At 43.1% G+C, this 26,123-nt stretch overlaps 1 protein-coding gene across 4 annotated transcripts in view; it reads right to left on the bottom strand.

The window, feature by feature from the left end:
* Positions 1-11,669: 11,669 nt before the first annotated feature.
* csnk1g2b (casein kinase 1, gamma 2b) overlaps positions 11,670-26,123 on the bottom strand; it is a 93,386-nt gene continuing 78,932 nt past the window's right edge. For 3 of the 4 annotated variants that reach the window (XM_060932484.1, XM_060932485.1, XM_060932486.1), the window contains exons 10-12: positions 24,509-24,607; positions 16,224-16,330; positions 11,670-12,734 (exon numbers count right to left, since the gene is read on the bottom strand). In XM_060932484.1, coding sequence (XP_060788467.1) covers positions 12,680-12,734; positions 16,224-16,330; positions 24,509-24,607 — 261 coding nt within the window. In that variant the 3' untranslated portion in view covers positions 11,670-12,679. The remainder of the gene's footprint in view (positions 12,735-16,223; positions 16,331-24,508; positions 24,608-26,123) is intronic. The other variant, XM_060932487.1, reaches the window with a different exon arrangement.

Genomic DNA, 26,123 nt, shown 5'->3' with positions numbered 1-26,123 from the left:
TGCAATCACTTGACAATGGTGAGCCATTTGGATACTCCTCAACTCCTGCCATCTTCTTGGCATTGATAAGGTCCTTTATGTCTATTGTTCTCCATGGCTTGTTATTTGATTAGTTTTTTTCTAAGACAATGCAGGCCACAAGGAAGTTGATGTAATCTCTAACCCACTCATTGAGCCCATCAATGAGTGGTTGAAGAAACTCTGACTAGCAAGATGAATCAAATCAAGAGTTTGCATGTTTCAGTATATGCTAGCTCAACAGAGCAGGTTCAAAGGACATACTAAAGATGCAATCATCATTCTGTTGTGCTGGTTAATAACCCTAACACATAACCAGGTCATTGCTTGTTCACTGCAATGCGTTATAGGGCATATCCAGGGTCAGCGCCGCTATATTTACATTAGACCGTATCAGCGGATCATCAGATTAACGTTTTTAAAACGATTAGTGTGCACACAGCAACACCAATACACGATTCGCGTGCACACAACAATACCAATACGCGGATATGCTCGGCTCCGCAGGCATCCTGCGCTCCAAATCACTCCGCCCTGAACAGCGAGTGCCCTCTGGAGGGTGCGCACTCTGGCCCTGCGCAGCTCACAGATCGCGCGAGTGAAGCACACTAGCAGTGTTTTCGGGACTGAGCCGCTGTGTGTGTGATCCCAGCGCATATCACTTAACACTTGCAAGTGGAAGGATGGCAAGCCTAAAGACAATCATAACTACACAGTGGGCAGTATTTGCATCAGTATTTGCAGTATTTTCATACTTTTATACTCTTTAATGAAAGGTGATACAAGGCGGAAGTCCGCGCCGTTTTTCAGCAGTCGCGTCACATGACCAACGCCAGCGAATCAGGAAGGTGGATGTCACAGTGACGTTGTCCAATGACGACGCCAGCTAGAGCTCAGCACTGCGTATTCGCGTATCTCAATGTTTACACAGCACCGGACCAGACACGATCTAGATTGAATACGTGGACCCTGGCGGATTCCCGTTTCCCGGCGTTTCCAGGCGGTTTAATGTAAAAACGGACAGTGCATCCACGAAGAAAACGAGACAGATACGGTCTAATGTAAACGTAGCCTTACTTTGGTCTTTGTTAAACACTGCATTGTTCTGTCTAACCAGCTTTAACCATGCCTAAAGTGAATTGTTGCGTATCTTACTGCCTCTCCACAACAAAGAGAACACCGAATTTGAGCTTTTATCAGTTGCCAGTTGAAAAGAAGAAAGAAATGGATAAGTTTAATCTACAATAAAAACCTTCATACTGAATCGAAATGGACAAGTTTGTAGCTTACATTTCTCTGGTGGGAAAAAGACGTACTTAAACCATGACCCAGAAATATTTCCATGGTCTGCGGAACGGCCTTCGGTTATAGAAGATTATAACAATTGGACACTGTTCATTGTCTGAAACTAGTGATCTTCCAAAGCCTGTAAAAAACAGAAGCATTCTTTTAGCCTCTTAATGTGCTGGGGGTGGGTTTAAAAAAAAAAAAAAAACACCCTTCTTACCTTCTCACCAAGCTTGATTTGAATTCCGATTTTCCTGCTGTAAACCTTTGACATGCTATGTGCCTCTTTTAAAAATCACCATTTTCATTGTCTTCCATGACAGAGCACAGCAAAATTTCTCCCTTCACGCAAAATTAATCCGACATCCCCCATAATGCATTGCGGTAAACAAGTGATGACGTCTGTGGCAGCGGGGGCATGGTCAAGCGTCGGTCTGTGAATGGAGGGCGGAGTCAGGGAAGGTAAGTGGCAGAATCACTGCACCTGACTGTGTTTGTGTCTCCCCCAGTAACCATGCCCTATAAAAGGAGGGAGGGAGGGAGGGAGGGAGAGAGCTCTCCCCAGCCTGGACACTTGTGTGCGCGCGTCTAACTGGGAGAGTGTGAAAGGGAAAGCTGAAAAGCTAGAATAAAAAAAGGTTTTGTAACACTCAGTTCTGGCCTGCCGTGCTTCTGTGCTCCACCCACCTTCAACAATTCTTACAGTGGTGCCGAAACCCGGAACGGAGTACAGAAGAGAACAGCCCCATGGAGTCCTCCCCCTTCAAGGACCTGGTCCATGCCTTCGCCACGGCCCAACAGAGCCAGCACCAGGCGCTGGTCACCCTCCAGAAGGAGCAGGAACAACGGTTTGAAGCCCTGGTGCTGGCGCAGCAGGAAGAGCGCCAGGCATTCTGGCACCTCCTCATGTCGGCAGGGTCCACCACCACAGACCCTCCCCACCTCACCCTAATGAAGATGGGTCTGCAGGACGACCCCAAAGCCTTCCTCACTCTTTTTGAGCAGGCAGCAGAGGCATGGGGTTGGCCGGTGGAACAGCGCGTGGTGCGCCTCCTCCCCCTGCTAACGGGTGAGGCACAGCTGGCCGCGCTACAACTCTCCGCCAATAGCCGGCTGGTCTATGCCAACCTCCACAGAGCCGTCCTCCAACGCGTGGGGCGCACCCTGGAGCAGCAACGGCAGTGCTTCAGCGCGCTGCGCCTGTAGGAGGTTGGTTGGTGAGGAGCAGCAGGCTCCTCCTCCCTCTCGCGGGGAATCCCTTGCGGATTTCCTGTTGGAGCAGTCACGAGATGAAACTCTGCGGCATGCGTTTGACCAAGTGAGAGTAATCGATGGTCAAACTCTCCAATCAAACGCCACCCCGTCCTTCCCCTATTTTTCCATTATTAAGGATAGATTATACCGAGTGACGCAGGACACTCAGACTAAGGAACCAATAACACAGCTTTTAATCCCAAAGAGCCGCCGGGAATTTATATTCCAGGCGGCTCACTTTAATCCCATGGCCGGACACTTGGGGCAGGTTAAGACACTAGCCCCAATAATGGCCTGGTTCTATTGGCCAGGGATTCGCGGCGATGTCCGTAGGTGGTGTACAGTGTGCTGCGAATGCCAGTTAGTAAATCCCACGGCCATTCCAAAAGCGCCTTTGCGCCCTCTGCCATTAATAGAGACCCCATTCGAAAGAATTGGGATGGATCTCGTCAGGCCATTAGATTGGTCAACACGAGGAGATCACTTTATTTTAGTCCTGGTGGACTATGCAACGCGATATCCGGAAGCAGTGCCTCTTCGCAATATCTCAGCACGTAGTATTGCAGAAGCGCTCTTCCGCATAATCTCCCGGGTCGGAATCTCCAGACTGATCAAGGCACTACATTTAGGTCATGCACACTGCACGAACTGTATGGGTTACTAGGAATTAAGCCTATCCGCACCAGCATTTATCACCCTCAAACAGATGGCTTAGTCAAACGGTTCAACCGCCCTCTCAAGAACATAATTCGGAAATTTGTAAGCGAGGACGCACGCAACTGGGATAAATGGCTCGAGCCTCTGTTATTTGCAGTGCAAGAGGTCCCACAAGCCTCCACGGGATTCTCCCTGTTCGAATTATTATACGGGCGTAAGCTGCGTGGCATTCTAGATGTGCTGCGTGAAAACTGGGAGGAGGGACCTTCAACAAATAAAAATGAAATTCAATACGTTATCGACCTGTGCGCCAAACTCCACACACTCATGCACCTAACCCAGGAGAATTTGCAGCAGGCCCAAGAACGTCAAGTCTATCTGTACGACAGAGGCATGTGCCTGTCGTTATGCCTGGAGCTATTGATTAGTTTGTACTGCTAAAAAAAAGTTGACAAAGTTGTTTTCACAACTATGGTCAGATGTTCAGTCACAGCAATATGGCTGCCAATCAATATTTATATAGGTTTTTTTTGACAATTCTAAAAGCTCTCATAAATGACTTATTGGTGTCTTAGAAGGTAAAATTACAGTCAAACTCCGTTCAATTCAATGACTGCGCTAAACCACTTGAACGTTCAAACAGGTTAGTGGTCACAGCAAAATGTCCGCCAATCAGTATATGGCTGCAGACTATATTATTTCTGATTCTTAACTCAAAGCTGATTTAAAAAAAAAAAAAAAAACCCACTTATTTGTGTCTTTGAGAGCAAAATTATGATCAAACTTGGCTCAATTCCAGTGGTGAACCGTTACTACTACAGCAGGGACTTGAGCTCAGCCAAAACTTTGCCAGACACCAAAAAAGCAACAGGGCAAAGGATTTTGCAAGGGATCAGCAGCAGGCTGCCAGGTCGCTCTGTTGTGCGTCACTGTCGATTTTAAAAGTAAATTACACAGGGAAATGAATACTTAAGTCTGAGTGAAAAATACTGCACCGAGTGCAGCGTGGAAGAAGAGTCTGGAGACAGAAATCTTAGTTTCTTGTCGTTAGCCTGTGCTACTTGCTCTCGATAGATAGCACTGATCGCTTTATTAGCATTCGCTAACACTACTGATGAACGCTACACCGGCTGGAAGGTGACTTCACTGCCGCGCTGACGGCGCAGAGCCGTGGTTAAGCTTGCGCTGGCTTTCAAGAAGGCTGAGGGTGATCATTTTTTGGTCCCTCGCTCTCACTATAAATCAAAATCTGATTAGTTAATTCACGTCACCTCCTACATAAACATACACTGCCATAGCATTCTGTCCCGGCCATGAAGTCCGAACCAATGAGTGAGCAGCTCTAAACTCTTCTCAGCCTAAACACACACCAAAAAAAAATAAAAAAATAAAAAAAAATAAAAAACACATTTCATTGGATAACTAATGTCTTCAGGACAGTAACCCTTTCATTTCTGAAGCAAATTTGATAGAAAATAAGGGCAAATTAGATTTAGAAGAGAATAATTTAATTATGAAAGAATGAAAAATTAAATATAACATTTGAAATGCTGGTATGTTTGGCTTCTCTGAAGGCTTAGAAAGCCCAGACGGTTTCCCTCTGTTCAAGTCAGTGATGGGGCTCGGTGTCCGGTGATTGTGCAAAACACTGGAAGATGGGGTTAATACACTGGGGGCTAAACCACCGTAAACTGCTGTGATGATTTGCACATGTGGTAGTTAGGTGACAAATTTTGGGATGATCTCCTCCTATTGGGAATCACTGCTGGCGTTTTGCTTATTGAGACTGAAATGGTTGAGTTTTGTGCTTAAACATAAAGACGTGTACTTATAATTTTGACAAAATGCCTGCTTTGAAAGGAAGCAAAATTAATTTACTGTCTTGCATTATACAACGAAGTTCTGAGAAATCTTAGCTGTTTTGAGAATGTGCTCCTCCAATTGAGAAAAACTGTAAATGAAAAAATTAAACAGACATCTAACCAGACAAACAAAACACTGGGCCCGCTGAGGGTAGATGGATCATATTTACTTTTCCAGAGGCTGATGGAGGACTTCTGTTGGAGACCTGTAGGCTGCCTCACCTACTTTTCAGAGATTCAGGGTTTAGTTTTAAAAGTTTTGCCAACACTAACCATATTTTAAAGCATGACACATTATCTCATCTCATTATCTCTAGCTGCTTTATCCTGTTCTACAGGGTCGCAGGCAAGCTGGAGCCTATCCCAGCTGACTACGGGCGAAAGGCGGGGTACACCCTGGACAAGTTGCCAGGTCATCACAGGGCTGACAGACACAGACAACCATTCACACTCTCATTCACACCTATGGTCAATTTAGAGTCACCAGTTAACCTAACCTGCATGTCTTTGGACTGTGGGGGAAACCGGAGCACCCGGAGGAAACCCACGCGGACATGGGGAGAACATGCAAACTCCGCACAGAAAGGCCTTCGCCGGCCACGGGGCTCGAACCCGGACCTTCTTGCTGTGAGGCGACAGCGCTAACCACTACACCACTGTGACACATAGCTACATGTTGCATATGTGCACAGACCGGGTCAGATGATCAAATGTGCAACACTCATGACATTTACTAGTATTTGATGGTCTTTGTGAACTATTATTGTTTTCACTTCCTCTTTGATCAGGGTTTCCATTAGTCAGCTCTGACATTTTGAGCACACCCTTGTTGCTCACCAATTTCCTTTTTGCTCAAACCCCTGATGTCATCTTAATGACCATTATAAAAATATTAGTGTTCTGCTTATAATAATTTTAAAATATAATTTTTGGTACATTATGAGGCATGTTATGACACTATCAGTTCAAGGCAATTTGATACTTGGTGATACCACTGAATGTTTTCATTGGTGTTGGGTTCAAATCTCTTTAGCTCAAAACCAGAACTCTGTCCTTGGTCCCCAGTGCGCTTGGAGAAAGAAAACAAGACAAAATAGAGGCCAGGCTTTATTAACTTGGGACTGAATAAAATCATTGAACAATATTTATACAAAGGTGATCACGCGAACAGGGCACAAGGCTTATCAACTTCCCTGCTGCTGTTCACCATAAGGAGATGCAGCGACTGGATTTACAGCCCCTGCTGGCTGTGTTCTGCTTCAATACGCAGACGACCTCCGCCTCTCTCCTGATAACGAAGTGACCTGGAAAGTTCACTGCTCCTTCGAAAACACTCGCAAAGGGATGCTGAAAAAAGGCAGAACACCGGTCCAGACCAGTAAAATGCATACGATACGATGGAATAGGGGCAAGAACAGAAGGCACACCTGACACAACAAGAATTTTGAGGTCATTTATACGTCTCAGATCTTGTTTGAAATGGCAAACTTTACCTCCTGGGTTTCTTCCTGGATTAACAGATGTGTTGTAAGGAGACGTGGTTGGAATCATGACCCCTTGAATCAAGAGTGAGGAGAAGAGATTACTTCAGAGATCCTCTCTTCCTTCTCTGTGGATAAAGGATATTGTTTGCAGAAAACAGGTTCATTAGTCTTAAACTGAGCATGATAAGGAAGGCATTGAACTAAGCCAACCTCATTGCTGGGGAAGCCATGGCCTAATGGTTAGAGAAGCAGCTTTGGGAACAATTGGTCACTGGTTTGATTCCCTGGACCAGCAGGAATGGCTGAAATGCCCTTGAGCAAGGTATCTAACCCCCAGGATTACCTAACCCCCAACCTGCTCCCCAGGGTTTGCTGTACTTCATTCTGGATAAGACTCTGCTAAATGGCATTAATGTAATGGTAGTAACCAAGTCAGAAGCAATGTCCATGTAAAAGGGACAGTTGGCACAGCGGGACAGGGGTGTAATGTTTTTGACATTCTTCTTCCCAAGACCAACGTCTCAATTCAAACATGTAGCATCCTGGGTTTCTTCCTGAATTAACAGATGTGTTCTAAGGAGATGTGGTTGGAACGATGACTCCTTGAATCAAGAGTGAAGAGAAAAAAAGATTACTTCAGAGAGCCTCTCTTCCTTCTCTGTGGACAGAGGATACTGTTTGCAGAAACGTCTGTGGCATCCAAGGTCCACATGCCGTTTGGCCTCAAAACACTTCATCTTCACTGTCTCAGCACATTTCTGATCCACAAACATATTGCTTGCACGAGTCTCTTCACTCCTCTCTTCCTAGTTACCACCCCCACCCCGTTTTCTGTGAAAGACTTTTCCCCCCTAAAAAGCTGGCTCAGCGAAAGGACAAACATTTTTTATATTGAGGCTTTTTATATTGACTGGTATTGTACAGCAGTCAAAACATGATGTGCAAAACAGGGAAGCCAAAGCCTAATGGGTAGAGAAGCCGGTTTGATTCCCTGGACCAGCAGGAACGACTGAAGTGCCCTTGAGCAAGGCACCAACACCCCCCCCAACTGCTCCTCAGGCTGCTCTAGGTATGTTGTACGTCACTCTGGATAAGAACGTCTGCTAAATGAAATTGATGATCGAGAGAACACATTTGTGAAGATAGTCATCCAGGTACATAGTAATCTGTGGTTGGTAGAAGAGAGCAACTGGACTTGCTTGAAAAATCTTGAAGATGTTTCACCTCTCATCTGAAAGGCATCCTCAGTTCTGTCTGACTAATAGGGAGTATCAAGTATTCAAGCAAGTCCAGTTGCTCTCTTCTACCAACCACAGATTACTATGTACCTGGATGACTGAGTATCTTCACAGATATGTTTCTACGCACTTTGGGATGAGATCCCTTCGACTGGTGTGGGAGTATGAGAGGACTTCCAGAAAACTGGCAGACATCTTAGCCAGAGAGGATCGTTCATTTTTGTCAACCTGGAACGACCATCACTGAACAGAGGTGGGTGTCATCAGCCACCTACAATGCAGCCATCAGCATTCTGATTCTATGATGATCCATGAGAGGATGAATACCTGATACTCCCTATTAGTCAGACAGAACTGAGGATGCCTTTCAGATGAGAGGCGAAACGTCAAGATTTTTCAAGCAAGTCCAGTTGCTCTCTTCTACCAACCACAGATGATCAAGAGAACAATTGGTGTTTAGATTGATACATCAGTCAAAATTCTCTGATCTCGACACTGCTCATAACCGATACAACATGACCTTGAAGGAGACAAGAATGTGTTCTGGCTGCTTAGGTCACAATCCTCCCCTTGTCCTGCAAGTGGTCACTCAGTACAGAATCAATAAGTGAAAATCAGTGGTAGTGTTGACATAAAACAGAACCCTCTACACTCTGCAGTATTTCCTTGTCCGATTTTCCTCATTTGTTCAGATAAGGATCACTTCCTCATGGCCATGGCAAAAAAGAAAACCATCAAAACAATGCAGGGGTTTTCCACAAGCAGGCCTGGAAATTATTATTCCCTTTCAAATGTATGGGCCAAAAGTATATACACCCCTAACCATCAGACCCATGTGTGCTTGTTGAACATCTCATTCCAGATTTACTCCCTGTTAACTGTTATAATAAGAGTCACTCTTCTGGGAAGGCTTTCCACTAGATTTTGGGGTGTGGCCGTGGGGATTTGTCTTCTTTCAACCATAAGAGGTACTGATGTTGGGTGAAGAGGTCCGGGGTGTAGTCAGCGTTCCAGTTCATCCCAAAGGTGTTCAGTGGGGTTGAGGGCAGGGTTCTGTGTTGGCCACCTGAGAATCTTCCAGTCCAGCACTGGTAAACCATGTGTTCATGGAGCTTGCTTTGTGCACAGGGGCACTGTTGTGCTGGAACAAGTCTGGACCTTTTAGTTCCAGCGAAGGGAAACTAATTCTATAGCATGCAAAGACATCTTATACAATTGTGCGCTTCTGTTTCTGGGGCCATCTTGGACAAGCAGATTGACTTTTTCCCTTGGCATCATTCCTTGATGCCATGAAATTAGAATACCTGAGATGACAAGGGACCGAACGAGCAACTACAAGACTTCCGTGAATTAAAAAAAAAAAAGGCTGTACTGTTTTAAAGGACAGGTTAGTCAGGTTAGCATTGTGAGGTGAAAAGGATAGATGCTTGGCCAGACCTTCCAAGGATGTGCACATTGCCAAATTGCATGAGTTGAGATTTCTCAAGGTAGATCACAAGATCTTGACATAAGGCTATGTTTCCAGAAATCTACAACAGCTCAAACTTGCTGGGGTTTAGTTGCAGATGAGTTGTCTGTCATCCATGAGGAAATGGCAAGTCTGCCAAGCATGCTGATAGCTATTACTGAGCGTGGAAAGGAGACTATGAGTTGTGCATCATCAGCATAGCAGTGGCATGAATAACCCGTCCATCCATCTATTATCCGTAGCCGCTTATCCTGTACAGGGTCACACAACCACATGAGGATATTTCCTCATTCAGAAAGCAGGTATAGAGGGGACCCAGGACTGAGCCTTGCGGACACCAGTGGAGAAATCCAGATGTGCATCCCTTCCATATGACCTGATTAATATTGCTGTCTCCAAGAGCAGTTTCTGGAGGCTAGACTGCTTAAGATCTTGATCATTTATTTTCTAAATGGTGGTATTGTTTTACTGATTATTTTTCTTTGTCTGCAAGCTTTGAACCACTTTAGGTCACACTTCATTTTAGAACCATCAAATACTGCATGAAAGAAATAGCATCCCATCATAAACTTGGCCTCCAGCGTTTGTGTACGAACGTCCTCCATTTCACACAATGTACCTCATCATGAACCCGAATCAAATCATGTTCTTCTTTTGTGCCATTTTCTGCATTTCAACAATTATGTTGTAACTAAACCACATCTTATGAAACGCTGATGGAAAAGGCTCCGGTGTACAATCATACATCAGACATAGTTGCTTGGTCACGCTGATGCACCTACAAACTTATCTGACAGAGTATGTGGTGCTCTAAAGTAATCACATGACTTTCTATGACTAAAGAGAAACACAGACTTTTATGGTGCTATACATATTACAATCTATGGAAATGCTTCATTTGTAGAAGTGCATATTTTATATTTGTTAAAATTTATTTTACTTTTTTGACTTGCTGGATATCTAATGTTTAGATCTAATGAGATAGTATTGGCATGTGATTGTTCTGCATCAATGTTGAGTAACATCGCATAACGTACAGTGCAATTGTGTCACTTTCAGACAGCAAATATTACTTCATAGCTTAGCATCTTGGATAATATAAAATGTTGATGTAATCTCATGACTCACTTAAAATTTGGAATCTTTCAAAACATACAATAAAAAAAATGGCTGCCGTTTTGTTTGGGGAGATAACTGATATGACTGAAATTTGGCTAACACCAGTATACTTACCAAATTTGGTGCACATGGAATAGGTGAAACTGGATGCCCACAATGAAGAAAAATGATACAGACGGGGCCCATCAAACCCCCAGACCCCACACAGGTCCTTGCAATCATCAAACGGGCGTGTCGCTCCATTACCGGCGGGCGATCGGATGGGCATGTCGCTCCGTTACCAGCGAGCAATCGGATGGGCATGCCGCTCCGTTACCAGCGAGCAATTGGATGGGCGTGTCGCTCCGTTACCATTACCGGCAAGCACTCAGAAGGGCATGTCGCTCTGTTACCCCTATCGGCGAGCTATCAGAAGGACGTGTCGCACCGTTATTGGCGAGCAATCAGAAGGGCGTCACCCTGTTACCACTATTGGTGAGCAATCAGATGAGCGTGTCATGCTGTTACCGGCGAACAATAAGAGGAGCGTGTCGCTCCGTTACCGCTTTTGGCATGCAATCAGATGGGCGTGTCGCCCCGTTACCATTACTGGCATGCAATCAGATGGGCGTGTCGCTCCGTTACCGTTATTGGCGAACAATAAGAGGAGCGTGTCGCTCTGTTACCGCGTCGCTCCGTTACCGCTTTTGGCATGCAATCAGATGGACGTGTCACTCAGTTACCGTTATTGGTGAGCAATCAGATGGGCGTATTGCTCCGTTACCATTATTAGCATATAAACAGATGGGCGTGTCAGTGACAAATTATTTTTAAAATTGATTCTAGACAAATTAGGTATGATATTGTAAAGAAATAAACCAAACTGTTGCACGAATGATTCCTCCCTGTGGCATGTGAGCTGATGTTTCTTCACTTCCCCGCTCACAACTTTAGTTCCTAGCTTCACTGTTTGTTCTTAGAGTTACTATTTGATGCACAAAAATGGAAGAAAATATTCAAACTAGTGTTTCTATTCATAATGTCATTCAAGACTTTTCATTAAAACATATATACATAAACAAGCTTAGAAGGACAGAGAGAGAGTTGGTGTTTCTGGTGAGTGGATGTGGACACTGGACAGGCCACGCCCACAAGAGACATGGGTGACTTGTTACTTGCTTGTGTGAAATGTAGGATGATACTTCCCCATGTTCTCAATCCCATTTGATTGAAAATGGAGGGGGGGGGGGGACCCCAAATCCTTCATTTGAATAAAATTTCAGGACACTGCAGGACACACACGTTTTAACTTTAAACATTTTACTTGGAAAGGCACAAACTATGATTTCCTGGTAAATAAATCTAACGTGAAACATAAAAGAGGAGGGCGTTCATGTCGCCTGTGAATTTCGGCCCTCGGCTATGCGTGGGATCCATCCCGGGGCAGTCTCTTAGATTTCGTCGTCTCTTTTTGCCTCTCAAAAGTGCAATAATAAGCAGAGAGCTTACAATTCATTCATCTCCCCATGACCCACAGTACCTGAGACCAGTCACTGTGCTACAGTCCGCATCAATAGAACAAAAGGGGAAAGAAGAAAAAAGAAAAAAAAAAAAGCCACACACACACACTCTTTCTCACCTCACATACACACAGAAAAAGCATTAAAAAAAAATCCCAGGTCACTACAACATAAAACATGGTCAACCCAGTTATTCAGCTGTGAAAGCAGCTGAAGCCACTTTTATCTCAATAACAACGGAAAAAAAAAAAAAGTATGCTTGAGATGAACCAAATCTTTCTTCCTTTGCAGGTTTTGCCCTCTGATTTGAAACAAAGATCTACAGCTAAGAAAAACTCAAAGAATCCGATCCATCAAGATCAAGTCCTCAGATCGACAGCCACTGAATGACAAAATGTTCTGCATGGAATCTAGATTACGACGACAGCATCATGTTTTTCAGTTTCACATCACGGTGCTCATTTATCGCCATTCGTTTTTATACAGTTCTCCATCACCCCTTCAGTGGGAGCACAGTTTTCTTTACATGTTCTATTTTTGTTATTTCAAAGGAAAAAACAAAAGCGAGTCTGTTGTGAAGTCAGCAACGTTCCTTTACCGCTCCGACAGAAGAGGAGCGTCGGGCGGGGTGCAGCAGGGTTCCGAGTGATAAACACGGGGTGGAGAATGAGAACGAGAGCAGGGGGAAAGTGACGAAGAGAAAAGAAGGGAGGAAGGAGTGAGCAGTGTGTTCGCTTCCGTTTAAAACTCGACAGTGATCCGAACGATTCAAGTTCTCTTCCAAGAATGCTGTTCACTTGTGTCTCTGGAGGGTTTTCCTCTTTCTCCGTTTGAAGAAACAGCAGCACCTGAAGCGAAAACACAAACAGCAGGAGGCACAATTAAAATACTGCTCTCATTAACAATCAAAATGTTCCGTCACCAGAGCTTACACACCTTCCGGCAGCCCAGATTTGTGCCCAGAGTATTACAATGCCGCTCTCCGTGCTCTAAATATTTGTATTTAAACCCTAAAGGGTTTTCCAAAAAAAATAAAAACACATATTCAGGTGTAGAAAAGTCAGCATCGTGTGCGAATTCTAGCTCTGACCATTCTTCAAACTCAGAGATAAGCACAGGACTTGTATCTTTTTAATCCTGCTCACACCACTTTTGTTTGTACCTTCCCACAATATCCTGTTTCAAATTTAGCAGCTTGTACAACCCCAAATCCAAAAACATTCGGGCAGGGTTCCCCCTGGGTTCTGAAAAGTATTCTCCACTTTTTTTTTCCTTGAAAAATAAAAGTCAAATAGTCTTAGGCTATATATCAAAGTGGACTAATGCAGGTTTATACCAACCAAACTGGCACAATTCAAATATTTGTACAGATACAACTCAGCCTCTCCATTTAAAAATTTGGGCTCCACTCCAGCCTCTGATAAGAAAGACTTGATTTTGGGCGCCCTGTGCACTATCAAGTTAAAATAAACCGCTTTAGTTTGCGCTTACTGAAGGTTATTTTAGCAGGGAATTATTCAAAAGAGGTATTAGGACTCAGTTTAGCATTTATTTTAACACAAAACTTGATTTACAATTAAATAGAGTTGAGAAGAATCTTGGAACAGTGAAGGAATTCTAATTTCCTGTCGATCTATGAACCGAACACAGAATGACCTCACGTTTTTCATCATACGTTAGTTTGCCATGGGGACTCAACAAACCACACCTCTGAAACATAGCTTCCTTCAGTCGCTTGCCGGCTGACTGCACTTTCACTTTTTGTTTTTACTGACCCCTGTATTACAGACACCGTCCGATGTGCTCGGGGACGGTCGGGGCTCCGAGTGCGTTTTACCGACCCCTGTATTACGGACACCGTCCGATGTGCTTGGGGACGGTCGGGGCTCCGAGTGCGTTTTACCGACCCCTGTATTACTGACACCGTCCGATGTGCTCGGGGACGGTCGGGGCTCCGAGTGCGTTTTACCGACCCCTGTATTACGGACACCGTCCGATGTGCTCGGGGACGGTCGGGGCTCCGAGTACGTTTTACCGACCCCTGTATTACTGACACCGTCCGATGTGCTCGGGGACGGTCGGGGCTCCGAGTGCGTTTTACCGACCCCTGTATTACGGACACTGTCCGATGTGCTCGGGGACGGTCGGGGCTCCGAGTGCGTTTTACCGACCCCTGTATTACTGACACCGTCCGATGTGCTCGGGGACGGTCGGGGCTCCGAGTGCATTTTACCGACCCCTGTATTACGGACACTGTCCGATGTGCTCGGGGACGGTCGGGGCTCCGAGTGCGTTTTACCGACCCCTGTATTACGGACACTGTCCGGGCTCCGAGTGTGTTTTACTGACCCCTGTATTACTGACACTGTCCAATGTGCTCGGGGACAGTCGGGGCTCTGAATGTCTCTCCTCCCCCATGGCTGTCTCAGCCCTTAAATCATCATTAGTGGTTGAAGAAGCCCCGCCCAAAAACCGTTATTTTAGACTGTACCATTGTTTATTTCATGAAGAGATTATTACACCACCACACCAGGTTGATTAAGACACACTGCAATTGGTCAAAAGCTTGGTGCTTATTTGGTCATTATGTGTAGTTGATTTTTATTGATCATAAGCACGTGCTCATTGTTTACACTCTGACTTCCAGCCGTCTCTTCACTGGGGTTGGATTTCGGCAAACGGAGGGATTTCTATAAAAGTTGACTTATGCTAATGATGATAAATACATTTGTCACTGTGATGACTGCTAGTAACTTTCTCTGTCACTGATGGATTATGTTGGTCAATGACGAGCGCCAGCGGGAACCCTGTTTGGGATGCTGGGTAAAATAGAACACAATGATTTGCAATTCATTTGACCTATATTCAACTGAAAACAATACAAACAAGCTATTTAATGTTCAAACTGATGAGCTTTATTATTATTATTATTTATTTAGTAAACATACAGTCATTGGGAATTTGATGCCTGCAACACGTTCCAAAAAAGTCACAACAGGAGCAAAAAAAAAAAAAAAAAAAAAAAAAAAAAAAAAAAAAGAGTTGCGGGATGCTCAAAAACAACCAACCCTGCTTGGAACATTCTACAGGTAAACAGGTTAACTGGTAATTGGAAAGTCTCAGGTGTTCACAACCAAGGATGGGGTGAGGTTCATCACTTTGTGAGAAAACTATTGAAGAACAGTGTCTCTGAATGCACAACTGCAAGGCATTTACAGATTTCACCATCAACAATCCATATCATCAAAAGATGCAGTTAATCCAGAGAAATCTCTGTACATAAGGGGCAAGGCTGAAAACCAACAATGAACGCTTGTAACCTTTGGTCCCTCAAGCAGCACTGCATTAAAAACTGACGACTGTATAAAGGATGTGACTACACGGGCTCGGGAACACTTCGGAAAAAGGTCATCAGTAAATACGGTTCACCGCCGCATCAACCATGCAACGTGAAAGCCAAATATCAACAACATCCAGAAACGCTGCTGAATTCTCTAGACCAGAGCTCATCTGAGATGGACTGACGAAAAGTGGAAAAGGTGCGTTGTGGTCCGACGAGTCCACATTTCAAATTGTCCCCGAATTTTTACGTTGTGTTGTCTGGGATAAAGAGGAAAAGGACCATCCAGATTGTAACCAGAACAAAGTTCAAAAGCCAGCAACTGCGATGGTACGGGGGGTGTTCGTGCCCATGGCATGGTAACTTGCATGTCTGTGAAGGCAACATTAATGCTGAAAGATGCATATAGGTTTTGGAGCAGTGTGGCTTTGCAGTTTAAAAAAAAAAGTGAAGGTGCTAAACTGACCTGCCTGCCTCACATTGAAAACGTGTGGTGTATTAGGAAGCACAAAATACGACAACGAAGACTAGACTGTTGAGCAGCTGGAGATGTACATCAAGCACGAATGGGAAAGAATTTCACATTCAAAACGTCAACAAATAGCGTCCTCAGGTCATCAACCCCCCCCAAAGAAATTTTTTTTACTACTTTGAACATTAAACATCTTGTCTTTGTATTGCATTTCAATTGAATATAGGTCACAGTGCAGGCTTGTGAGTAAACGTGTGCATCTGTGGTGCTATGCGTAGTGAGAAGACTGATTGGTTGGTGGTGTCCGGTAGCGCACCCAGAAACGTTTCAGATGTTGCGCCATTTCTTCTGAATATTTAAACAAATACAGAATATTGTTTAATTCAGAAAAGTTTCCAGTGAGAAATCACTTGGATTATAGTTGTTCACGTCCTGGCGTGCTCTCAGAAGTTTCAATCAGCTCTTACGGGTGCATAGTGCTGTGGAAGGTCGTAAAATGTGACCGTATGAGAGAGCGACTCTTACTTTGTGTCGTCTGCGACTTCCACCTCTGTGGCAGCTGTGATCGGAGCGTTGGAGTGTCCTGCAGTCGGGTCGTCCGTGTTCAGCTCTCCATTGGTCGAACTCATTATCTGTATAAAAGCACACACAGTCAGTCAGGGAGGCATCGCACGCGTGCACACACATACAGACATGCACATCAGCTGGATGTTACACACACACAGTATAAAATCTATATATAAAAATATATCCACACCACCAGTACTGCTTTCACACGCACACGTTTACATCCGTGTCCCTTAAAATATGCCTCTTATTATTTTAATTTCAACTTAATGAGCTGTAATGAACAAAACTGCCACTAGGTGGCATAGTCTCACCAAGTCCCTTCCATCTTTATCTCCTCTACAAAACTGAACATAAATATTTTCAAATGAACTGAAAATGATCTTAAAATCAGCGTGAATGACGAGATGATAAAAGACCCAAATTTAGCCATAAAGCTCATCCTAACGGACGACACTACAGTCTGTTTAGAATAAATACACAGGGCGGAATGAGTGATTATGGAAATGAGGCGTTTGGGAATTTATACCAATGAAAATCTCATCTCATTGTCTGTAGCCGCTTTATCCTGTTCTACAGGGTCGCAGACAAGCTGGAGCCTATCCCAGCTGACTACGGGTGAAAGGCGGGGTACACCCTGGACAAGTCGCCAGGTCATCACAGGGCTGACACATAGACACAGACAACCATTCACACTCACATTCACACCTACGGTCAATTTAGAGTCACCAGTTAACCTAACCTGCATGTCTTTGGACTGTGGGGGAAACCGGAGCACCCGGACGAAACCCATGCGGACATGGGGAGAACATGCAAACTCCGCACAGAAAGGCCCTCGCCGGCCACGGGGCTCGAACCCGGACCTTCTTGCTGTGAGGCGACAGCGCTAACCACTACACCACCGTGCCGCCCACCAATGAAAATATTATTAAAAAATATATATATATTAAAACGTGAGGTGTGCATACATTAAATGGTTAATGGTTCACCCACTATAATTCTACTGTGAACTGCATTACAAGTTTAGGAAAATCAGTGAAACAGCTTTGACCTGTATTTTAAATTTAAAAAAAAACAACAACAACAAAAAAACACAACCCTTGGACTCCTCAATACAGATTTAGTTTACAAATAAACTCAAATTAAGCACATTTAAATGAAGACAGAAATTTCAGTGTTTCCCCCAAGCTTCCTTTTTTTTGGGGGGGGGGGGAGGATGGTCTCCTACAGGACCCTTCCCTGCAGCTCCTATTACACAGCATTTGGACCTGAACATACGCAGTTAAAGGAGTCATATTGAAGCCTTCACATTTATTTTAGAACTATTTTACAATAGAACTTTTTTTTTTTTAAATCCAAGTTGAATCAAAGCCACTGATCCTGTGGTGAGTCCTGTGCTGAGGGGATGCAGTCTCAGCAGGAGAGCTGGTCATGTTCTATTCAGGCTGAATTTTGATTTGAAAGGTGTGTGTGTGTGTGTGTGTGGGGGGGGGTGTAACGCCGCAAAGTACAGGAACAAATCTTCAGAAGGGCTTAAGTTTTTCAGTTACCCCTACTTGAGGTCTCTCTGCTGTACTCTGATCTCTCTTGCAAAAGAAATATTGATCTCAGTTAAATTACTTGATTAAATAAAGGTTGTATATAAATGAGGGAATGTACAGTTCCACAGCCTCTCATACCTTATTGTTTGATTCTGTAATTTGATTACCTCTCCTCTTTCTACATACTGTCCCTGCCTGTCACTCGGCGTGGTCGCCCCTGCTCTGCACCCGTCACCGCTGTCCTCACTATTAGCCCTTTTCCACCAAATCAGTTCCAGGGCTGGTTCGGGGCCAGTGCTGGTGCTGGTTCACAACTCGTTCAACTTGCGAGCCAGCTGAGAACCAGTTTGCTTTTCCATAGCTCGCGGTGCCACGTCATTACGTCGCTGTATACGTCAGGTTACGTCGCTACGTTTGCTTAAACCTTGGCGCGAATATCGAAGCAAAAACAACACGGAAGAAGCAGCAGCAACAACAATAATAATAATGGATGACTTCGCGTTTGTACAGCTGCTGCTTCTCGTTGCTTAAAAATAATAAGTTGAATTTATATAGCGCCTTTCAAGAAACCCAAGGACGCTTTACAATTATAGACAAAGAAAAAAAATAAATAAAAAATAAAGGAGGAAAAAAAGGGGGAAAAATAATAAATAAATAAATAAATAAATAAATGAATAAATAATAAAAAGTAAGAAGTCCACCAAGTAGGGGTCAGGATGTAATTCCTGTGGTGTAGCAGCCACAGTCCCACCAAAAGGCGCATGAAAACAAGTCCCACATTTCCAGCACAGCCGCCGCGCCGCCGCCAGCCACATCGCTCGGAACATCACGCCAAGCGTTAAAGCGCAGAGCGCTGGACAACCATGATGTTAAATGAGCAACAAGCTCACTACAGTCCACAGCTGGGAGCGCAGGCATCACCCACAGCGAACCAAAGCCTAGAGGGAACCGACGCCCAAACTGGGTCCGGAGCTACACCACCACTGGCGGACAAAACACTCAAACAAACATCAAACTACACAAACACACAGAGGAAAAAAAAATGAAAATTGAAAAAGAAAGAAAATAAAATAAAAAAAGCTCCGGTGAGAAGCGGCAGCCAGAATGCGCACGACGTACTTTCGACCGGAAACGGAAAACATTAAAAATGGCGATCTTTCGTGGTCTTTTTATTGTTGTTGGTCTTAACAACTCCGCCCCCTCCGCTGACGTAAGCGGTTCTTTCCTCTGGCCCAGCAGAGAGTTGGTGCTAGCCTGGAACCGGTTTTTCTGGCCCCAGAGCCAGTTCCTTGTCAGTGGAAACAGAAAACCCGGTTCCAAACTAAGCACTGGCCCCAAACCAGCTTTGGTGGAAAAGGGGCATATGAATATTCATAATATTAACGAACTTGATACAGATTGTGTCTGAAGAAAATCACTCACACCCTTTTTTAGAAAGGGGGAAAAAAAATATTATATATCTCCACGCTTATGGGTACTGAAATGGGGACATGAACTTATTTTTAAAAATTCACCTAAAACCATTTCTTTTTTTACCATCAGGTCACAAAACATGTAATCTTCAATGAATATGTTAAAAGATAACTTTAATTTTCTGAGATGTAATAACATATTTATATGCCAAAGTCAGAACGTAACAGAAGTGTTGTGGACATATATATTCTCAATTTTAACAATGTAGAATTACTTTTTGAAACATAGGAAGGTGATGTTTTAGCAAATATAATTAATAAACATGTGTAGTAGAATAAACATACACATTCTTTCAATAAGATTAACATGGTATATAGCTAGATTGTAATTAATTTGTAACAGACGCGAGATGGACAATCGTAACAGAAGTAATGTAACAGACATCATTTTGGAACTCATAGGCTTAACTTTGGCATATAAATATGTTTTTATTACATCTCAGAAAATTAAAGTTATCTTTTAACATATCATTCATTAAAGATTACATGTTTTGTGACCTGATGGTAAAAACAGAAATGGTTTTAGGTGAATAAGTTCATGTCCCCATAAGCGTGGAATCACTCATTCATACACACACGTGTGTATATATATATATATATATATATATATATATATATATATATATATATATATATACACACACACACACACACAAATATATATATATATATATATATATATATATATATATATATATATATATATATGTGTGTGTGTGTGTGTGTGTGTGTGTATATATATATATATATATATATATAGTTGTGTCTCCTCCATCTTAAGCCGCTTCTGACATTGCTAATTATCATTTAGACTGAATTGTTTCTGAGCACACAAGAGGACAGCGCAGCTTAAGCAGGGGATGTTTCTGCATGGTCCTAGTGCTTGCAGCCCCACCTTCCCTGTTTTTGAGCAGGCACATTTTCCGCATGGTCCTAGTGCCTGCACACTTTTTTTTTTTTAATCAGCCTTTAAAATGTGTGCATGTGTGGGAGGACTTTCAGGTCCTCCCCCAATATAACAGTAGGGGAAACACTGAAATTTAATAAATTTCCACTCACAGAACCCATTTTCATAATAAAGGTCATTATTTTGTATCACAGTTTTGGCATAGTAATACTGATATAATTGTGTGTTACTACCAGTGGTAGTACACTACACTTCCCTGAACAGCACTCTGATCTATAGAACCATTAGATCTACAGTAAATACAAATCCAACTCAAAATACAATAAAAACCTAAGTCACCTAAATACACCATGCTGCTGTTCGTTAATCAAGGCCTTAATAAGGAGGCGTGGCCTGCTCCACACGATGATGTATCAGATATAGCACTGTACTGATTCATTGGGCATCGTTTATGAAGCTGGATACAAACGGATTTATTCATAAATTGCTAGCAGGAGGATTTACATGAGGAACCTGGTGTTGATGAAAATCCAGTTTGTTTGGTAGAAACGTTCACGTCCTGCGAGACTGGGTAGAGATTTAAAATCATTTTAAATTTGACCAGTCAGTCGAGGTTCACATCACTCACCTCTGAATTGAAAAAAGCATTCCGTAACAAGAATTTCAATTACGCCAAGAAAATTAATGGCACCCTCTCAAAGAAAGACGCATTAGCGCGTGCCTATTGTTACTGACGCTTGGCACTGTAACAATAACTGAGCTGCTCAAGATGAGCCTGGTTCATCGTTTTGTCGACGTTTTGTTGTTTGCGGCTCTCTGTGAGCCTGGTATTGACAAAATGCAAAGCAGCTGTGCTATGAACACGCTTGGATGATTTATCAACAGACGCACACAATTAGGAAGGAAATCTGGGTTGCTTTTGTAAACGTGGCAGGATTTTATGCTCGGTTTGGCCTATGGAAACATTCACACACGACTTGACTCAAAAGATTGATAAATGAAACCCAATGTCAGTTTTAAATCATGTACAGAGGAAAAGTACTGAGGTAGTAAGGACCAAATACAACCCCGATTCCAAAAGAGTTGGGACAAAGTACAAATTGTAAATAAAAACGGAATGCAATGATGTGGAAGTTTCAAAATTCCATATTTTATTCAGAATAGAACATAGATGACGTATCAAATGTTTAAACTGAGAAAATGTATCATTTAAAGAGACAAATTAGGTGATTTTAAATTTCATGACAACAACACATCTCAAAAAAGTTGGGACAAGGCCATGTTTACCACTGTGAGACATCCCCTTTTCTCTTTACAACAGTCTGTAAACGTCTGGGGACTGAGGAGACAAGTTGCTCAAGTTTAGGGATAGGAATGTTAACCCATTCTTGTCTAATGTAGGATTCTAGTTGCTCAACTGTCTTAGGTCTTTTTTGTCGTCTCTTCCGTTTTATGATGCGCCAAATGTTTTCTATGGGTGAAAGATCTGGACTGCAGGCTGGCCAGTTCAGTACCCGGACCCTTCTTCTACGCAGCCATGATGCTGTAATTGATGCAGTATGTGGTTTGGCATTGTCATGTTGGAAAATGCAAGGTCTTCCCTGAAAGAGACGTCGTCTGGATGGGAGCATATGTTGCTCTAGAACCTGGATATACCTTTCAGCATTGGTGTCTTTCCAGATGTGTAAGCTGCCCATGCCACAAGCACTAATGCAGCCCCATACCATCAGAGATGCAGGCTTCTGAACTGAGTGCTGATAACTTGGGTCGTCCTTCTCCTCTCTAGTCCGAATGACACGGCGTCCCTGATTTCCATAAAGAACTTCAAATTTTGATTCGTCTGACCACAGAACAGTTTTCCACTTTGCCACAGTCCATTTTAAATGAGCCTTGGCCCAGAGAAGACGTCTGCGCGTCTGGATCATGTTTAGATACGGCTTCTTCTTTGAACTATAGAGTTTTAGCTGGCAACGGCGGATGGCACGGTGAATTGTGTTCACAGATAATGTTCTCTGGAAATATTCCTGAGCCCATTTTGTGATTTCCAATACGGAAGCATGCCTGTATGTGATGCAGTTAGGGCTGTGCCGATAGACGATGCCATCGTCCATCGACGATGGTGGTCATCCATCACGATGGAGAGCCACCCTCGTGATACCACGCCCCCTCCTGTCATAAACATGCATATACGGTATCATCTGGGCCTATTTAACCTAAAAAGTTAGTTTTTTGTTAGTTTAGTTAGTTAGTTTTGTTTAATATATAAATATATTATATAACATACACACATATATATATATATATATATATATATATATATATATATATATATATATATATATATAAATACATAATTATATAAATCATTATAAAGTAATATCCTATTACCGCTTGTTCACGTAGGCTATGGTGCAGGGACGTGCTAGTGAACATAACGTGGTTACACAAATACAGTATGCTACTAATAATAAATTTTGACTTCATTTTTTAGCCTACAATACTTTTAATGTAAAATTTGTCATGTTGTTCAAACAAATAGCCACTATTAACGACTTCAGTCCGGAAATATTGCACCTTATCAAACGGCAGTGAAGCGCAGACTTCGGCAGAAGTCAAATAACTTTAATCTGGTAAATAGGCCTACTTTCAGACTCAAAATGGTCCACTCTAAGCCATAATGTCAAACCAAATGGAAGAATGAAGGTGATTCTGATAAATGTAAAGACAGTTAAAAAAAACAATATTAAATCATGATTTTAAAAGCTGGTGCAATAATTCAAACACTAATAAATTGGAAAAATTAGCGCGTTCAAGTGCGCACTAAAGGCCGAAACGCATCTTCAATTGATATGGTATAAATAAACAATGAGTAATAGCTTAAGTGTAGTTTCTTCTCATAATTTGAATACTAGTCTTTCATTGTTAGAGCAGATTAATATCTTGCCGTGATCAGTGAGTGCTCGGGGAGGTTCATTTCCACCTGCGCTTTGCGCAGCTCATTTCTCCGAAGCCAGCTGTGCGCAAACGCAGTGTTGACTGCTCGGCAAACTCCAAACGCTCGGTCTGTGCTGGCCCTCTGTTGCGCAAGCGAGTTGGTTATGGCCAGGTTCAAATTGTGCCCAAAACAACTTAACCACGGCCATTTCAATTGCCTGATGGCTGCGACAATATTCGCCCTGTTGTTATGCAGGCGATTTTTTTCTCTATTTTCCATTCGGCAAGTGTCTCGCGCAATGCGTCTTCTAAATTGTCCGCTGAATGCGTCTCTGGCATGAAACTCGTCTGCAGGCATTTGGACTGCATTGCCCACTCTCGGTCCACATAATGTACGGTAGCTGACATATAGGGCATCATGTTGCAGCTGGACCACATATCCGTTGTCAAGGCCAAATATTCCACATCACCTAGCGCTTTTTTTTTCCTTTACGTGCCAAAGCCTCGGATGAGTATCTAATACTTTTAATAATAATAATAATAATAATAATATATTTAATAACGTGGTATTAAAATCCCCCCGCCCACGATATAATCGTCCATCACGATGTTTGCACTGTAAACATCGTCGATGCCAATTAAGGGGACATCGCACAGCCCTAGATGCAGTGCCGTCTAAGGGCCCGAAGATCACGGGCACCCGGTATGGTTTTCCGGCCTTGACCCTTACACACAGAGATTCTTCCAGATTCTCTGAATCTTTTGATCATATTATGCACTGTAGTTGATGATATGTTCAAACTCTTTGCAATTTTACACTGTCGAACTCCTTTCTGATATTGCTCCACTATTTGTCGGCGCAGAATTAGGGGGATTGGTGATCCTCTTCCCATCTTTACTTCTGAGAGCCGCTACCACTCCAAGATGCTCTTTTTATAACCAGTCATGTTAATGACCTATTGCCAATTGACCTAATGAGTTGCAATTTGGTCCTCCAGCTGTTCCTTTTTTGTACCTTTAACTTTTCCAGCCTCTTATTGCCCCTGTCCCAACTTTTTTTGAGATGTGTTGCTGTCATGAAATTTCAAATGAGCCAATATTTGGCATGAAATTTCAAAATGTCTCACTTTCGACATTTGATATGTTGTCTATGTTCTATTGTGAATACAATATCAGTTTGAGATTTGTAAATTATTGCATTCCGTTTTTATTTACAATTTGTACTTTGTCCCAACTTTTTTGGAATCGGGGTTGTACATACTACACCACACCACGTGATGTAAAAAGAGGTGTGGATGTTAGAAGCGTTCAGAGCTGCAGGTGAGAAAGACAAGTATAGAAAGCAAGAACTGACATACACACACACACACAGCCATGCAAAAGCGGTACCTGAACTGAGCCCCCCAGCCCCTCAGCTGTGAGATGTGACCCCAGCGTCTCCATATTGACGGGAGTGGGCTGGGACTCGCTCCGCTTGGGCTCGGGCGACTGAGCAAACAAGCCGACGGGGACACACAGCGGAGTGGACACGTGTGTGACACAGACGGGGTGGGTGTGAGGGTTGATGGGAAAGAAAGCAGTGAGTGAAAAAGCAAATGATTAAAATAATAGAAGACAACAAAGACAATGTCAGGAGACTTTTCACATGCAGAAGCAGGACTGAAAAAGTGTGAAGCAACTTAAAATAGAAAATGAAAAATTTGAGAAAGTTAAAAAACACCAGGAAGTGGGAAACAAAACAAACAAACCAAAAAAAAAAACCCACACAAGCAGTGATCATGCAGAAATGTGCAGGGCTCTAGCACACAGCCTGTGAGAGAACATCTACATGACGACAAATGAAGATGTTAAACTCGTGCGATGGGAGACGTCATGATTAAGGGCTGAACGAGAAAATTATTTTCTTTCATGAGAGTCTGTTCCATTTAAAGACTATTATATGACGAGAGTTTGTGGTCATTAAAGAGACCTCCCTAGTCATGGACAATGAAATCATTACACAGGACACAAACACAATCTCTGCGCATGTACTGCATATGAGAGGAGGAGGGATGTTTTTGGCACATTTTTAGTTCTTTTCCAAAAACAAGGTGCGGTGCAGGTTCCACAGCAGGTGCCTGACAGTTAAAAATGTGCAACGTTTCCAGTAAGAGAGTTGGGAAAAGGGCCGTCTCACACCAAATATTGACCTTCATTTATTATGGCTTACTGCCGTTTATAGTAATTTGTAATGTTGAAAGATTTCATTTCATTATTTTTAAGCCGTTTTTGGTCTATAGCATTTCTTTACATGTGCCAAGACTTTAGCACAGTACTGTATGACCTGAAAGTCAAAGGCAGCTACAACTTCGAAAGGATCCAACAGCTGATTATATTTTTATACCGTGGATCAGAAAAACTCCACATCTTCATGGATTTAGTTTAGAGAAAAAAAAAAAAAAAGTTTGCTGGCTCCCTGAAAAGGCATCAGCTCTAACACCAGCACCGTGCCAGAGGAAAAGGGGTCAGTGCACTAGTGTGTGTGTGTGTGTGTGTGTGTGTGTGTGTGTGTGTGTGTGTATAAAAAAAGAGAAAGACATAGATAAAAAAGAAACAGAAAGCAAGACAAAGATGGAGAGAGATACTGAGAGGACAGAGAGGGGAAAAGAAAGAAAAAACACACACCTTAGACACAGACAGACAGAATGAGTGAAAGAGAGAGATTAATGGAGAGGACAAAGAACGAAAGCAAGTAAGTGAGAGAGAGAAAAATAGCTAGAAAGTAAGTATGACACACGAAGAGAGAGAGAGAGAGAGAGACGCACACACACGGAGAGGGACAGATATGCAGAGAGAGAGCATGCGTGACACAGACATGCAGTGCCAGAGAGAGAGAGACACACACACAAACATGGAAAGAGTGAGACATGCAGAGACACACACAGAGAGGGACAAACATGCAGAGAGAGAGTGCATGAGACAGACATGCAGTGAGAAAGCGAGAGAGAAACACGTACACGGAAAG

This window comes from Neoarius graeffei, chromosome 10 (assembly GCF_027579695.1).
Source record: "Neoarius graeffei isolate fNeoGra1 chromosome 10, fNeoGra1.pri, whole genome shotgun sequence".
Taxonomy (NCBI): Eukaryota; Metazoa; Chordata; class Actinopteri; order Siluriformes; family Ariidae; genus Neoarius; species Neoarius graeffei.
The sequence above is the reverse complement of the archived record's forward strand: the minus strand, read 5'-3'. Positions and strand labels throughout refer to the sequence as shown.